Genomic DNA, 17,098 nt, shown 5'->3' with positions numbered 1-17,098 from the left:
CCTTTGTTCTAATAAATAATAAAACATAAGCAAGACTGAATGTGTTGAAAACAAGAGTAATGAGTCATGTAAATGTTATGTGGTAATATATGATATATGATTATGAAATGGAAACCAAATTGGACAAATAGACTGGCTTGACCACAAATTTAGACACTAGCTTATAAAAAGCTAATGTGTACTTTCAGAAAATTCACCCCAAATGATGTTCAGATTTATTTATAATTCACTAAACTTTCTAATAAATACAGTATTTGTTATGAAGCACTGTGATGTTCCTTAACAAAAGTTTCCCTGGGAAAATGAGAGGTGTACAAAGACACACAATTTCTAATTAGTATAAATTAGTAAATTTTATTTAAAACTAATGGATCCATGAAAGACTGGATTATTCTGTTTCAATTAGGGAGTTTCATTTTTCCAGCCTCAGGGATTATACTGTAGTACTATCTAATAAGTAAAAGTGCTTCAGTAAGGGCTCTTTTTGGCAATTCCATCACAAAACGCCACTGGATAAGGCCACCTCCCACCAATCTTATGCTGTTAAAGATTGACAAGAAAGATTTCAACCCCCCCCCCCACAAGGTTGGCATGATACAAATGGCAGCAGACAAAAACAATGTTTAAAAAAAACCCAAATAAAAGGCTGTACACAGAACTTATGTTTATTGCAAACAAACAAACAAAAAAAGAGAGTGAGTGGGAAAGAGAAAATGGTCAGAAAAGCACAACATATAAGGTTAAAAATTTAAAAAAGTGTCTTACATTCTGCCCTAATGGCAGCATAATTAATAGCAACAAATGGCCGTCTTGCTGCCTGCCGCAACCGAAGGGTATTTTTGCAGACCTGACGAGCGATTTTTGTGAAATATGTAGTATGAAGGAAGAAAGCCTGGCGGGTCTTCACTGCAGACTTTGGACTCCCAGTGTTTCGGACTGGCATTCCCTGCATGGCCTGCCTGGACATGTGACTTCTAACTCGGGGGTCCTGTAAAATCAGAAACCAACAAACATTTGAAGATTAGAACATAAAACATACTACCACTTGTATCATGCTTAAAGAAGAGTCTAATTTTCAATTATCCACTGAAGCACCTATGACTTAGGACTCTACCTCAAAGGAGAGAATTAAGAAGTGTGTACTTGGGGAAGAAGGTGGGGATCATAAAAGGGAATGGGGTGGGGGTATAATACAACAATCTAAAAATCATATATGCAAAGAGTACGAAATAGCCACGGGGATAAGTAATTCTTTAGTAGACACAGGTGCTCAACCTATGAAGATTTTACCAAAATCCTATTTCTACTATTATATTCATCTCAAGATGGAGTCTTTTTGAAGACTGAGGGACCTTCTTGTTCCTCCACAATAGTCAGTGGGAGGGAAAATGTTCAATTTGTACTTATTACTTTGTGTAATAAGACATTTTCAACAGTATCTAAACATTACAAATTGTTTTTTAAAGTAACTAAAACAAATAGTTTGTAAGTTTTCTACTCAAGCTAATACCTCCCACATACATTATTCTTCTGCCTGAGTAATCACACAAGGCCAGTATTCTGAATACCTGAAGACATCTGATTTCTCTCTGCTCCTCTCTCCATGCCTACCCTGAATACTATAGTGCTATGTTTAGCTATAAAAATAGCTTTGTTCACTTAAAATAATCCTATACTGTGCTTCTGTTTCTAAGAAATAATCCAACCATTGAGAAAAATGACATATTTCAGCACTAATCAGACTGTGTACCTCTGTAGTCGGACTGGGAGATAACTTCTCTTCTTCTGACTGGGTGGGCATTTTCAGGCCACCGTATTTTTTCCAATACAGCCAACAGGTTGCACATAATCTACACTGCATATTAGGTGGGCCCCAAGAATACCACTGGTGAGACTGCGTAGCTGAAGATGGGGGGGGAAGGGGAAACAAGGCCATGAAATTTGTGACATCAATACAAATACAATCAAATATCTAAAAAAATATTCTAAAGCCGCCTTTACTTTTTGCAATGTTATATTTCCTTCTCTAGCTTACAAAAGGAAAGCATACCATATATGTGGTTTTTGTTTATTTGCTTGCTTTTGTTGTACTAAGGATTAAACCTAATGGTGTTCTACCTCTGAACTATACTCTCAGTCCTTTCTTAAGTTTTTTTATTTTGAAACAGGGTCTTGCTAAATTGCTGAGGCTGTCCTTGAATCTGCGATCCTCCTGTTTCAGCCTTCCAAGTACTGGGATTATAGGTGTGTGCCACCACACCAGCTTACTATTATTTATTTATTTATTTATTATTTGGTGGTACTGGGGGTGAAACCCAGGGGCTTTTCTGCCTCTGGGCTATATACTCCCAGACCTATTTTATACTTTATTTGGAAACAGGGTCTCACTAAGTTGCTGAGAGCTGGCTTCGAACCTGTGTGATCTTCCTGTTTCAGCCTCCCAAGCGTTGGGGTTACAAGCGTGCGCCACCACGCCCGGCCTAATATGTGTTTTTTAATATTCAGAATTATTAAATAATATATTTCTACTACATATCAAGTGCCTCTGGCACCTTTTAAAAGAGGCTATTAGGTGAAGTATCCTAGTTAGGCATTGTACTGCTAAAGAGTTTTAGTTTTGGTAATTACTGATACTTTTGTTGAAGCCTGGCATGATGGTGCATGCCTGTAATCCCAGTACTTGGGAGGCTGAAATGGGAGGATCACAAGTTCAAGGCTAGTGTTCAATGACTTAGGGAGACCCTGTTTCAAAACAAAAAATAAAAGAGTTGGGGATGTAGCTTGGCAGTAGAGCGCCCCTGGCTTCACCCCCAGGGCCGCCCACATTTTTGTTATATATATTTCTGGATATAAATTTTTAGAAAGACATTATTATGATTACTGTTAAGTGTTTGAAATCTAAATTCATGTTTTTAAGCGACTCCAGAAATTTAAGGTGCTGAGAGAGGCCCCACTGATAAAACCAGAAATCTAACGGGAATCTATTTACCATCCCTTTATTTTAATCAATAGATGAGATAGTTATTTTAGTATTTCTCCCTCTAAAAACAGAATGCCTTTCAAGACTGTAAATCCTTATGTATATGTGCAGTGGATATTATAACACATTTAAGATCTAAAATATTAATGATTTATCATTTTACTGAACACTGCAAGTGTGTGAAGTTTGCTTTGCCGTTTAACCTCCTGCTATGTAACATTAAAAGCATATCCACAGTAGATCTGAGGCTTAGAATAGAAAACGTGGATGTTGAAACATTAATTTAAGCCAAGTACATAAAAACTACCCTAACTCTGTAGCTCTGCCTTGAACAGAATTCTCTGTGTAAATTACCTTTACCTGATCATAATGTTCAGCTAGTGCACTGAGGCATCAACTAACACTCCCACCCAGGCAAAAGGATCAGACACAGGCTGGGGTGTGGCTCAGGGGCTGGATATAAGCTTATTAGCACGTATAAGACCGTGGGTTCAATCCACATTCTCCCCACCCCTCCAAAAAACCCAGTGAGAAAATACAGTGACATTTCATGCCTTTAAGCTTACTGTGAATTCTACATGCACGCGTTGTGCTATTTCTGGAGTATTCCTAAAAACATTTCCTCAGGAAGCTGGGCGTGGCGGCGCACGCTTGTTATCCTAGCATTCAGGAGGCTGAGACCCTTTGCAACTCAGTAAGACCCTGTTTCAAAAAAAAAAAAAAAAACTAAAAAAGGGGGAGGGGGAAGGGGCTGAAGGTGTTGCTCCAAGGTACAATGACCCTGGGTTCCATCCCCAGTACCGCAGGGGGGGAAAAAAACTTCCTCTTATAATTTAAAACAATAAATCAAGTTTGTTTTATATGTTTATTGTTGATTTGTTGTAACTGGGGACTGAACCCAGGAGCATGCTTATCACCAAACTACACCCTCAGTCCTTTTAATTTTGAGACAGGGTCTTGTTAAGTTGCCCGGGTTGGTCTCAAATTTGCAATTTTCCTGCCTCAGGCTGCCAAGAAGCCAGGACTACAGGTGTGAACCATTGTGCCCAGAAAAATCTATTTTTAAGCAAGCTTTTTTTTTTCCTTTGCCATACTGGAGATTGAACCCAGGGGCATTCTACTTCCAAGCTATACTTCCAGCCCCATTTTTTCTTCTTTATTTTGAATCAGGGTCTCACTAAGTTGTGGGGGGCCTCACTAAGTAGCTGAGGCCAGCTGTGAACCACAATCCTCCTGTCTCAGCCTCCCAAGTACTGGGATTACAAGCGTGTGCCACCATGCCTGGCTCTGTGTGTGTGTGTGTGTGTGTGTGTGTGTGTGTGTGTGTGTGTGTGTGTGTTACTGGGGTTCCTGGAAACCCTTCTACCTCCGTGTGTGTGTGTGTGTGTGTGTGTGTGTGTGTGTGTGTGTGTGTGGTACTGGGGTTCCTGGAAACCCTTCTACCTCCGTGTGTGTGTGTGTGTGTGTGTGTGTGTGTGTGTGTGTGTGTGTGTGGTACTGGGGTTCCTGGAAACCCTTCTACCTCTGGGTTACACTCCCAGACCCATTTTTATACTTTTTATTTGGAAACAGGGTCTCTTAAGCCAGTGTGGCTGGCTTTGAACCTGCGCAATCCTCCTGCATCTGCCTCCCAAGAGTGGGGATTACAAGAGTGCGCCACCATGCCCGGCCATGCCTGGCTTTTAAGCAAATTTTTATAACAAAATTTAAGTAAATTTTATGAATCCTAAGTATTAAGCCATGGCTCTTATTTTGGATTCACATATAAAATTTCATTTATAATTAAGTTCAATTCAAATTTGAACATTACTTGCTAAAGCTAGGTGCACACTTGTAATTTTAATACTTAAGAGGCTGAGACACAAGGATCACAAGTTCGCAGCCAGCTCAACTACTTATTGAGGCCTTCTGCAACTTAGTGAGACCCTGTTTCAAAATAAAGCATTAAAAAATATGGCTGGGGGTATACCTCAGAAGTAGAATGCCCCTGGGTTCAAGCCTCAGTTCTGGGAGAAAAATAAAACAGAAACAAAAACAGAACAAATAAAAAATAAAAGGGGCTAGGAATGTGGCTCGGTGGTAGAGTGCACCTAGATTAAATTCCTAGTGCCACCGGGCACGATGGCGCATGCTTATAATCCCAGCACTTGGGAGGATGAGACAGGAGGATCATGGGGGGTTTTTTGTGTTTTTTTGGTGGTACTGGGGTTCCTGGAAACCCTTCTACCTATGGGCTACACTCCCAGACCTATTTTATATTCTTTTTATTTGGAAACAGGGTCTCTTAAGCCAGCGAGGCTGACTTGGAACCTTTGTGATCCTCCTGTCTCCACCTCCCAAGCGCGGGGATTACAAGCGTGCGCCACCACGCCCGGCTGAGGATCATGGTTTGAAGACAGCCTTAGCGAACACTTAGTGAGGTATTTTGTAACTCATTGAGACCCTGTTTCAAAATAGAGAATGAAAAAAAAAATAGGTTACATCTCCAGTACCACAAACAAAACAAAACAAAACAACAAAAAAAACCCTAGTACCTTGAAAAAAAATTGATTACTTGATGAATAGAAAACACCAAATTCTATTGTTCTAGAAATATAAATCATATGTATTATATATATTAAGATGCATTTTGTGATGACATTAATATATAGATCAAAAATATAAAAAATCACTTGTTACATATACATAAAAGTGACAGAAATTATAGAAATACATGAAAATGTAAAGGGTTTGAGAGTAAAAGTTAAGATGGACTGCCAGGCGTGGCGCTGCTGCCTGTAGTGCCAGCTGTTCAGGAAGCTGAGGTAGGAAGATCACTTAGTAGTAGGAGTTTAAGGTCTACCTGACCAGGTTTCAGAAATAAGCCATTACCACTTGTCTATGGGGTTCTTTTCTCATATGAATATAAGTGAAACACAAAATCCAAGAATTCCCAATTAAAAGACACTTAGGATACTTAACCAAAAGAATTGGATTTTCTACAGATTGTTTTATTTTGTTCTCCTGTGGCACAGAAAATGGTCAGACATATCCCATGTCCCACTTCTATAAAGTCAGTAATTTGTGTGGCTCACTCCTTCCTTGGGGTCAAGAGAGAGAGAAAAGGCTTTCGCTTTAAAAGCCTTGGGATCGGGGGAGGGAGAGGGAGTGGGATGGAGATTGGATAAAGGCTAAGTGGATGATGTGTGCTTGGATAGACTCACAAGTCTTGTATCCCATTGTGATGTTTAACTACAATGCACCTATAAAATATATTTTTTAAAAAGCCTTTTCTCATGCTGACATTAGTGTGGCCTATAGAACAGAGCCACCCCTCCCTGTTTCTATGTCCTTAATGCACTAAACAAGGCTAAACTGATGCCCAAAGAGCTGCCGAAAGCCAAGCACTGGGTGCAAGCAGACTTTCAGGAGATAGTTTCCTTTCTTCTCCCATACCAAGTGACCTTGACTGGAAGGAAAGAGGTTAGTCACCAATGCCCGATTTAAGAGATTTTATTAGCAGGGCTGGTGGCACATGGCTGTAATCCCAGCTACTCTGGAGTTAAGGCAGGAGGATCTCAGGTTTGAGATGAGGCTGAGCAACTTAGTGAGAGAGATGCTGACTCAAAATAAAAAATAAAAGGGACTGGCAGCTAGGCATGGTGGTGCATGCCTGCAATTCCAATACTTGGGAGGCTGAAATAGGAGGATTGTAGGATCAAAGACTGCCTCAGCAGGTAGTGAGACTCTCATTAACCTAGTGAGACCATGTTTCAAAATAAAAATTTAAAATAGGGTCGAGGGTGTAGCTTAGAGATAGACTGCCCCTGGGGTCAAACACCAGTACCACCAAAAAAAAAAAAAAAAAAAAAAAAAAAAAAAAAAAGACAGGGAGGGAGGTAGGCTAAAATAAAAAGAACTGGTGATGTAGCTCAGTGGTAAAGCACTCCTAAATTCAATCTCTGGTACAGGGGGTGACAGAAAATTATTGCAAATTATTGCTTAAGATTTTGTATGAATATAAAGTTTATCAGCTTCCTATCAGTTCATCTCACCAACCCCATTTAACACCAGGCACATGTACTACTGCCAGTATAGATAAATATAGCTGGGCCCAAAGGCCAAAAGCAAATGCCACAGAACAGCATCTCCCAACTGGTGCCTTAGAGAGACTGGTCTAAGGATTATAAATAGCTTATCTACACACAGGCCTCTTCTACAGAATTACTGGGTGCCTTTAACTTGTCAAACAATACTGAGAAACTTCAAAAGGGGATTTAGTTTGTATCATGGTTAAATGATCTGGCCAAAGCCAATACAACTCTGCACACAGTTTAGCAAACACTGTCGTCAAACACTCGACAACTGCAGAGCTCCTCAGAAGCAAAGCAAAGGCAAGCCAATGCCTACCTCTGGTGTGTGGTACAGAGCAAGTCTGCAGTGAGCGGCTCCTCTGTTCCTGTAGAAGGCAAGCGTGGGCATCTGTTCTTTCTGAGCACACACTGCCCAGCCTCCAAGCAGTACTAACCCCACATCTTTCAGAAGCTGCTCGCCAATCCCACCCCACAGAGCAGGACTGTTCCCTGAACCTAATGGAGCACAGCCGAGTCAACTTACCATAGCAGCTCTCACAGGCTCGCCCTAAGAGGGGGTTCTGGGGCTGGAACGTGGTCCCCACCGCTCCATTCACAGCACCCGGCTTGCCATTGCTGGTAGACATTTGGTTGGGATTTGGTTTGCTGCTTTCAGTGAAATGTAAAGTGAGGTGATAAAAGTGATTTGTAATACAAGGAAAAAGCTCCACATCTCCTTACTGATTTCCTTAACTGAATACAAATAAATCTTATGATATCCAATGAAGAAATAAACTGGTAAAAACAATGTATTAAACCACACATGTTTACAAAACAAGAATATTGTAGGGACCCTCACAAAGTTAACACAGCTTCTCTCTAGTTAGTTCAGATGCAGGGTCCTCAGAACATCCTCTCACACTCTTGAAAGATGTGTTATTAGGCTTTATCACTTATCACAAATTCTCCTGAGCACATAATATCTCTCTCTCTCTCTCTCTCTCTCTCTCTCTCTCTCTCTCTCTCTCTCTCTCTCTCTCTCTCTCTCTCCTTTTTTCTTTTTGCAGTACTGGGGATGGAACCCAGGGGCATTCTAACTCCAAGCCGCACCCCCCAGCTTTATTTTTTATTCTTTATTTTGAAACAAGATCTCACTAAGTTGCAGAAGGCCTCACTAAGTAGCTAAGGCTATCTGCCAACCCGTGATCCTTCTGTCTCAGCCTCCCAAGTACTGGGAATACAAGTGTGTACCACCATGCTCAGCTCACATAAAATAATTTTTGGGTGGAATAAATTAAGTTAAAGGTGGCTCTGTGTAACTAGAGAAAGCCACTGTCCCACTCCTGCTGTGGGTGTGAGTGATGCTAACTCCAACCAGCTCTCTAGGACATCTGCTTATCCCTGTCACAATTCCTTATGTCTGAACCTTGATGAAGAAGGGTAAATAGAGGCAGGCATGGTGGCATACACTTGTAATACCAGCACTTGGGAGGCTGAGACAGGAGGATTGCAGGTTCACAGCCAGCCTCAGCTACTTAATGAGGCCCTCCAAAATTTAGAATGCCCCTGGGTTCAAGTCCTAGTTACACACACACACACACACACACACACACACACACACACACACACACAGTAAATAGCATTTAAAGTTAGAAAACCTGATAATTTTGAGTTTCAACTGTGTGTGTGTGTGTGTGTGTGTGTGTGGTACTGGGGCTGGAACCCAGAGGCTTTCTACCTCCGAGCTACACTCCCAGACCTATTTTATATTTTATTTGGAAACAGGGTCTCACTAAATTGCTGAGAGCCTCACTAAGTAGCTGAGGCTGGCTTTGAACCTGTGCTATCTTCCTGTCTCAGCCTCCCAAGCACGGGGATTACAAGCATGCACCACCACGCCCGGCTTCAACTGTTTTCTTTTTATGAAAATAATTTTCAGCCAGGTGTGGTGACACACACTTGTAATCCCAGCATTCAGGAGGCTGAGACAAGAGGATCGTAGTTCGTGGACAGCCTCAGCTACTTAGTGAGGCCCTCCGCAACTTAGTGAGACTCTGTTTCAAAAATAAAGAATAAAAAATAGGGCAGGGGGTGTAGCTTGGAGGTCGAATGTCCCTGGGTTCCACCCCAGACCTGCAATAATAATTTTCAGGGAAAAAAAGACATCTATTAGAAGTCTACATGCAAATTTCCTAGAGACCAAGTCAGCACAGCCACTAATTCTTAAAGTGTGTGTGTGTGTGGGGGGGGTAACTAGGGATTAATTAATTAATTAATTAATTTATGGGTGTGGGGATGGAACCCAGGGGCATTCTACTATCTCCGAGCTAGACCCCCAGCCCTATTTTCTTTTTTGTGGTACTGGGGGTGGAACCCAGAGGCTTTCTACCTCCAGGCTATACTCCCAGACTTATTTTATATTTTATTTGGAAACAGGGTCTCACTAAGTTGCTGAGAGCCTCACTCAGTAGCTGAGGCTGGCTTCAAACCTGTGCGATACTCCTGTCTCAGCCTCCCAAGCGCGGGGATTACAAGCGTTACCCCCAGCCCTATTTTTTATTCTTTATTTTGAAACTGGTGGTCTCATTGAGTTGCAAAGGGCCTAAGTAGCCGAGGCTATCAGGGAACCATAATCCTCTGGTTTCAGCCTCCCAGCTGCTGGCATTACAAGCATGTGCCACCATACCCAGCTATCCCAGCCCTTTTTAAAATCAATTGTTTTGAAACAGGGTCTTGCTAGGTTGTTGAAAGTCTTGCTAAATTGCTGGGGCTAGTTTTGAACCTGTGATCTTTCAGTCTCAGCCTCCTAAGTACTGGGATTAGAGGTGTGGTCCTCCATACCTAGCTTCTACTAATTCTTTAGAACATCTAAGCACAGACCTATCTTGGTACTTTCTTTTTCTTTTTTTTTTTTCCGGTACTGGGGATGGAACTCAGGGGCATTCTACCTCCAAGCTACACCCCCAGGCCTATTTTTCTTTTCTTCTCTTCTCTTCTCTTCTCTTCTCTTCTCTTCTCTCTCTCTCTCTCTCTCTCTCTCTCTCTCTCTCTCTCTCTCTTTTTTTTTTGGTGGTACTGGGGAAGGAACCCTTCTACCTCCGGGCTACACTCCCAGACCTATTGTATATTTTATTTGGAAACAGGGTCTCTTAAGCCAGCACGGCTGGCTTCGAACCTTCGCGACCCTCCTGTCTCTGCCTCCCAAGCGTGGGGATTACAAGTGTGCACTCCACGCCCGGCTTAAATTCTTTATTTTGAAACAGGGTCTCCCTGAGTTGCAAAGGGCCTCACTAAGTAGCTGAGGCTGTCCTTGAACCACAATCCTCCTGCCTCAGCCTCCCAAATTCTGAGATTACAAGTGTGCACCACCACGCCCGGCAAGGAGCTTTCATTCTAGAGGACCTTTCATGTCTATTTGCAAGGCAAAAGTAAGCAAAATTAATCAGCAAATTCAGACACAAATGTAGGTCTAAAATAGAGCCTATTCTGTATGCAGACCATATTCCCTTCCTATAGCTACTGAAGCAAAGAGATGTCACGACTATGAAAATATACTTGGGATCTCAGTGGAGCTGGCTCAGGGATTTCCTCTTTCCACAATTCCATTTAACAGTCAAAACCAGTGTCTAATCTGAGTCAGCCTGAGAGCAAAGACTCCACTATGGTAGACTTCTTTCCAGCATTGTTACTACTAAACTCTCTACAACCACCACCGAAATCACACACACTCATGTGCAAAGAGGTTTCAAGCCTATAAAACTGGGCTGTTATTCATACCTCTAGCCTGTACCAAATGTAATCTGAAGACAAACTGGTTTTATATTTTTGTTTTTTGCTAGGGATTGGACTCAGGGCTTGACACATTAAGAAAGTGCTCTACCACTGAGGTGCACCTCCTGCCCTGGTTTTAAAAATATATGTTAGAACCGGGTATGGTGGCGCACGCTTGTAATCCCAGCAGGCTGAGACCTGAGGATGACAGTTCGCAGACAGCCTCAGCTACTTAGTGAGGCCCTCGGCAACTCAGTGAGACCCGGTTTCTTTTTTTTTTTTTGGTGGTACTGGGAATGGAACCCAGGGGCCTTCTACCTCCGGGCTACACTTCCAGACCTATTTTATTTTTTATTTGGAAACAGGGTCTCTTAAACCAGCTGAGGCTGGTTTCGAACCTGTGCGATCCTCCTGTCTCAGCCTCCCAACCATTGGGATTACAAGCCTGCGCCACCACACCCGGCTCAAGACCCAGTTTCAAAATACAGAATAAAAAATAGGGCAGGGGCTGTAGCTCGGAGGTCGAATGCCCCTGGGTCCCATCCCCAGACCCGCAAAAAATAAAAATAAAAATAAAATAAAATAAAAACATATGTTAGCCTGGTATGGTGGTGAACACTTATAATTGCAGGGCTTAGGAGGTTGAAACAGAGGGATTGCACGTTCAAGGACAGCCTCAGAAAATAGCAAGACTCTCAACAACCTAGCGAGACTGCTTCAAAACCCAAAACCACAAAAACATATGTTAAATCAGAGAGAAGCCAGGCGTGGTGGCTCATACTTGTAATCCCAGCATTCGGGAGGCTGAGACAGGCGGATCACAGTTCACAGACAGCCTCAGCTACTTAGTGAGACCCTTTGCAATTCAGTGAGACTCTGTTTCAAAATAAAGTATAAAAAATAGGGCTGGGGGTGTAGCTCGGAGGTAGAATGCCTCTGCGTTCCATCCCGAGTAACACCCCCCACCAAAAAAAAAAAAAAAAAAAATCAGACAGAAGGTATTCTATGGTTTTCAGCTAAAATATACAAAATGAAAAGTAGTGGTTTCGTTTTCAAAGATATATATATATAAAATTTTCAAGGTTTTTTTTTTTTGTGTGTGTGTGTGGTACTGGGGATCGAACCCGGGGCATTCTACCTCTGAGGTACACACTCCCAGACTGATTTTTTCTTTTTTTCTTTGGTGGTACTGGGGTTCCTGGAAACCCTTCTACCTCCAGACTACACTACCAGACCTATCTTATACTTTTTATTTTTTTGAAACAGGGTCTCTTAAGCCAGCAAGGCTGGCTTCGAACCTGCGCGATTCTCCTGTTTCCGCCTCCCAAGCGCGGGGATTACAAGCGTGCGCCACCACACCTGGCCTTATTTCTTATTCTTTATTTTGAAACAGGGTCTCACTAAGTTGTGAAGGGCCTAAATAGCTGAGGCTGACTGAAAACCTGGGACACTCCTGTCTTAAGCCTCCCAAGTACTGGGATTACAGGTGTGCACCACCAGCCCAGCTTTAATATTTACAATTTCGAGAAAAATCTCTATATCAACATGACTGCTCTTTGAAATCAAATGTCTGGCCAACCAAAGGTTTCCTAGAAATATAATTTTCTGACATACAGACTCAATGTTAAACATATATGTTGAAAAGAGCTGATACAAATTTATGGTTGATCTGCCTGAAAAAAAAATGACAGGAAACACAAATTTAGTTGCTTAAATGAATCTAGAATAGTATTTGAATAAATGGATGATCTTAATAAGCACAAAAAAAAGTGTTTTCCAAAATTACACGTAGACATGTGGACCGCTTTTTTGTTTTTTTTTTTTTTTTGGTTGTTGCTAGGGATTGAGTCTAGGGACATTCTATCTCTAAGTTACACCTCCAGCCCAATTTTTTATTCCTTTTTTTTTTTTTCCCGGTACTGGTGATGGAACCCAGGGGCATTCTACCTCTGAGTGACACCTCCAGCCCTAATTTTTTATTCTTTATTTTTGAAACAGGGTCTCACTGAGTTGCAAGGGGCCACACTAAGTAGCTAAGGCTGTCTGGGAACTGCGATCCTCCTGTCTCAACCTCCCAAGTATTGGGATTACAAGCGTGCGCCACCACTCCCAGTTAAAATATTTTCTATAAAACCAAGCACCCAAAGGTTAGATCTCAGGGGACAAATGATTAATGTCATCGTGACAACTTGTGACTATAAGAGAAGCATAAAAGAGTGCTTAAAGATATATGAGCCGGGTGTGGTGGTGTATGTCTGTAATCCCAGGACTTGGGAGGCTGAGACAGGAGGGTTAGGTTTGTAGTCAGCCCCAGAAACCTAGTAAGGCTCTCAACAACATATTGAGATTCTGTTTCCAAACAAAATAGGGCTGAGGTTGTAGGTCAGAGGCAGAATGCCCCAGTGTTCTACCATCACCGTCATGCCCACACGCAATCTTCACCACTCCACTCAAAGTCAGTGACTTCTGCCGTCAACATCCCTGGCTAGGTTTTCACCTGACAATATTAATCTCCTTCCCTAAAGCACACTCCTCTCTCAGCTTCTGTAATACTATACTTACCTGGCTATCCATTTTAAGCTATCATACTCTAGTTGACCTATAAATATTAGATTTATTCAAGGCTTGGCCCAAAGACCTTCTCTTGGTGTCCTTCCTTAGGAATCTTACCTAAGTTTTGAAATATTATTATGGTAATCCTGATTAAGCTTACACTTGCATCCCTAGCCCAGACCTCTCCTCTGGGTATAATATTTTGGGTGTATAATCAACACCTCTTCTTTGATACAGCACCTTTAAAATAACCCAATCTGATTTTGTGCCTCAGTTTCCAACCTGCTTAACTTAGCCAGAAACCCAGAACTCTTGACAACCCCTTTCCAATATCGTGCCATTTCCAGGACTCTGCTCTAGGCTGAGCAAGGATCATTTCTCGACTCCGAGAACTTCCTAACTGGTCTTTCTTCTTATGTGGCACTAGAGATTGTACCCAGATGTGTTATACCTCTCTGAGCAACATTCCCAACCCTGTTTTATTGTTTTATTTTGAAACAGGGTCTCACTAAGGTGCCTGGGGTCTTGCTAAGTCATCAAATCAATCAAACCCAGCCCTGCATGTACTTTTACTCCCCTTCCCCAAACCATTTTTCAAAACAGCCAGTAGCTGGACATGGTGGTGCTTGCTTGGGAGACTGAGACAGGAGGATCGCAGGTTCGAGGACAGGCTCAGAAGTAGTGACACTTTCATCAACCTAGCGAGTCCCTATTTCAAAATAAAAATAATAAAAATAGGGCTGGGGGTGTAGCTCAGAGGTAGAATTCCCCTGGGTTCAATTCCTTGTACCACAGAAACCAAAAACAAATAGAGCCAGTGATCTTCGAGTACAATCTGATGTCTTTGTTTGAAATGCACTTCAACCATACACCACGTGGCGATCCACACCAGCCTTCCAGGCTCCCACGTTCTTTTCACAGCAGCCATGCTGCCTTTCTGCTCCTCAGCTGGCTCCACCCTTTGCCCTGTGAGAACTCCACTGGCCTAAAGTTCCTCTGCCCTTCTACCTCCAGGCTACACTCCCAGACCTATTTTATATATATATATATATATTTGGAAACAGGGTCTCTGAAGCCAGTATGGTTGGCTTTGAACCTGCGCGGTCCTCCTGTCTCCGCCTCCCAAGCGCAGGGATTACAAGCGTGCGCCACCACGCCCGGCAGCCCAATTTTTTATTCTTTATTTTTTGAACTGAGTTGCAAAGGGCCTCACTAAGTAGCTGAGGCTGCCCGCGAACCTGCGATCCTCCTGTCTCAGCATCCCAAATGCTGGGATTACAAGTGAGTGCCACCATGCCTGGCTCCTAATGATTTTAGTTTTTTTTTTTTTTTTTTTTTTTTTTTTTAGGGGAGGGGGTTCTTTTTCTTTTTTCCTTTTTTGGTACTGAGGGTGGAACCCAGGGCCTTTTCTACCTCCAGGCTATATTCTCAAACCTATTTTTATACTTTATTTGGAAACAGGGTCTCACTAAGTTGCTGAGAGCCTCACTAAGTAACTGAGGCTGGCTTCAAAACTGTGTGATGCTCCTGTCTCAGCCTCCCAAGTGCTGGGATTACAAGCCTGCGCCACCATACTCAGCAGGGCAATTCTTAATGTATTATTATTTTTTTAATATTCTATTTCAGAGTTAATTTAAAAATTTTTACCCAACTCAGTAATTCAGCTGCATGTTTTTAGACAATGTATATGACTTATATAATTTTTAAAGTATGATTAAAAACTACCTTAAAATCCAAAAATTACTCACTTAGATTGGGAGTTGGAAAACTGTTTGTAAAGAGCGAGATAGTTATTAAATATTTTAAGCTTTTGTGGGTAATATAATTTCTGTTGCAACCAATCAATTCTGCTAGTGTAGCCTGAAAGCAGATTTAACAGCACATAAATGATTATTAGTATGTCTGTGTCCCAATAAAACTTTATTTACAAAAATAAGAAACCAGTCAGATTTGGCCCACATAGTTTGCTGATCTTTGACTTAAATCAAGACACCAAGATCCATGTAAAGCAAAATAAAAGTAATTATCTGGCCAGGCATGGTGGCACACAGCTATAATCCCAGCTACCTGAGAAGCTGAGACAGAAGGATTACAAGTTCAAGATCAGCCTGGGCAACACAGCAAGACCCTACCTCATCAACTTAAAATTAAAAAGGGGGCTAGTGATGTAACTCAGTGGCAGAGAGCCTCTGGATTCAATTCCCAGTATCACAAAAACAATGACAACAAAAATAACCCTAAGCCCTCAAAACAATTATCTGCATTTGGTCAGAACTAGTTAAATGTACTATCCCCTTGGTGGTGGCAACACTGAAGTATGAGAAAACTGCTATGCTGCCAGGCGTGGGTGGTGGCGCACACTTGTGATCCCAGTACTTGGGAGACAGGAGGCTCACAGGTTCTCGGCCAGTCTCAGCTACTAGTGAGGCCCTCTGCAACTTAGTAAGAGACCCTGTTTCCAAATAAAGTATAAAATAGGTCTAAGAGGATAGCCCGGAGGTAGAATGTCCTTTGGTTCCACCCCCAGTACCCCTCCACGCACACGTGTGTGTGCGCACGCATACACACACACACACACACACACACACACACACACACACACACACACACGAGTCAGTTTCATAGGTTCATTCTCAGGCAACTTTCCCCTAGGCTCTGACAGCAAGCACATCACATTCTTATCTCTAACCCTATGTTAGTCTGTTTGAGATTTTGTTCACTGCTCCTTTTTCTTTCTAAAAATATCCACAGAAAGCAAGTCTCATGCATTACCTAAAAAGAAAGTAAGATACACAAAGAAACTCAAATTTGTCTGAAATTGAACGAAATGACATGTTTTGTAATGATAGAATTAATGCCTCATAAGTATTTTAGAAGATTTCAGTTACTTACTAAGTTGGAATATATACTTGTTTCAGTTTACTCTCAGCTTCTGCTGCTTTTAGACGTTTCTAATTCAAAGAAATGAACAAAGTATTTTACATGTAATGATCACTTATTAATACCATCTCATTATCTCAGAAAATTCACAAGAAAATGATCAAAGCATAATTTAAAAATCACAATTCTAAGACAAACTTTTCTTTAATACGCATTCTTAAAAACTGTAGTAACTTGAGCCGGACATGGTGGCTCACACTTGTAATCCCAAGCGCTTGGGAGGCTGAGACAGGAGGAGCGCACAGGTTTGAAGCCAGCCTCAGCTACTTAGTGAGGCCCTCAGCAATTTAGAGAGACCCTGTTTCCAAATAAAATATAAAATAGATCTGGGAGTATAGCCCGGAGGTAGAAAGGCTGCACCTCCAGTATCACTCCCCACAAAATAAATAAAAATAAATAAATAAATAAATAATTGTAGTAACTTGTTAGTAGTCACTTCTAAGTAAAAGAATTCTTAGTATTTTTAGATATAGATTTTTAAAATAAAATAAGAAATGGTTCTCTTTCCCATTCCTCCATGAGTAAATAAAAAGAACTTTTTTGTGTGTGAAGTTTTTTTTGTTTTTGTTTTTGGTTTTGTTTTTGGTTTAGGGATAGAACCCACGGTCTTACACATGTCAAGCATATTCTCTACCACAGAACTATATCCCAGTCCTAAAAAAGGACTTAAAGTTAGTCATTTTTACTTTCACAAATTTAGTTCTACATTATTGCTTACTTGCTTTTCTGAGAGAATAAAAAACTGTTTTTAGAAAAATATTCAGAGATAACCCCCCCCCCCCAACCCGCCGCCCCAGGTACC

General features: G+C 41.6%; 1 protein-coding gene across 2 annotated transcripts in view; it reads right to left on the bottom strand.

The window, feature by feature from the left end:
• Positions 1-748: 748 nt before the first annotated feature.
• The window catches only part of MTA3 (metastasis associated 1 family member 3), a gene marked incomplete at both ends in the record, with an annotated part of 134,667 nt that continues 118,317 nt past the window's right edge, over positions 749-17,098 (bottom strand). Inside the window, 4 exons of one of the 2 annotated variants that reach the window (XM_080711109.1) lie at positions 749-988; positions 1,751-1,902; positions 7,577-7,701; positions 16,249-16,307. In XM_080711109.1, coding sequence (XP_080567235.1) covers positions 749-988; positions 1,751-1,902; positions 7,577-7,701; positions 16,249-16,307 — 576 coding nt within the window. The remainder of the gene's footprint in view (positions 989-1,750; positions 1,903-7,576; positions 7,702-16,248; positions 16,308-17,098) is intronic. The other variant, XM_080711110.1, reaches the window with a different exon arrangement.

The sequence above is a fragment of the Muscardinus avellanarius genome (assembly GCF_963383645.1).
Source record: "Muscardinus avellanarius genome assembly, chromosome: 15".
Lineage (NCBI taxonomy): Eukaryota > Metazoa > Chordata > Mammalia > Rodentia > Gliridae > Muscardinus > Muscardinus avellanarius.
The sequence above is the reverse complement of the archived record's forward strand: the minus strand, read 5'-3'. Positions and strand labels throughout refer to the sequence as shown.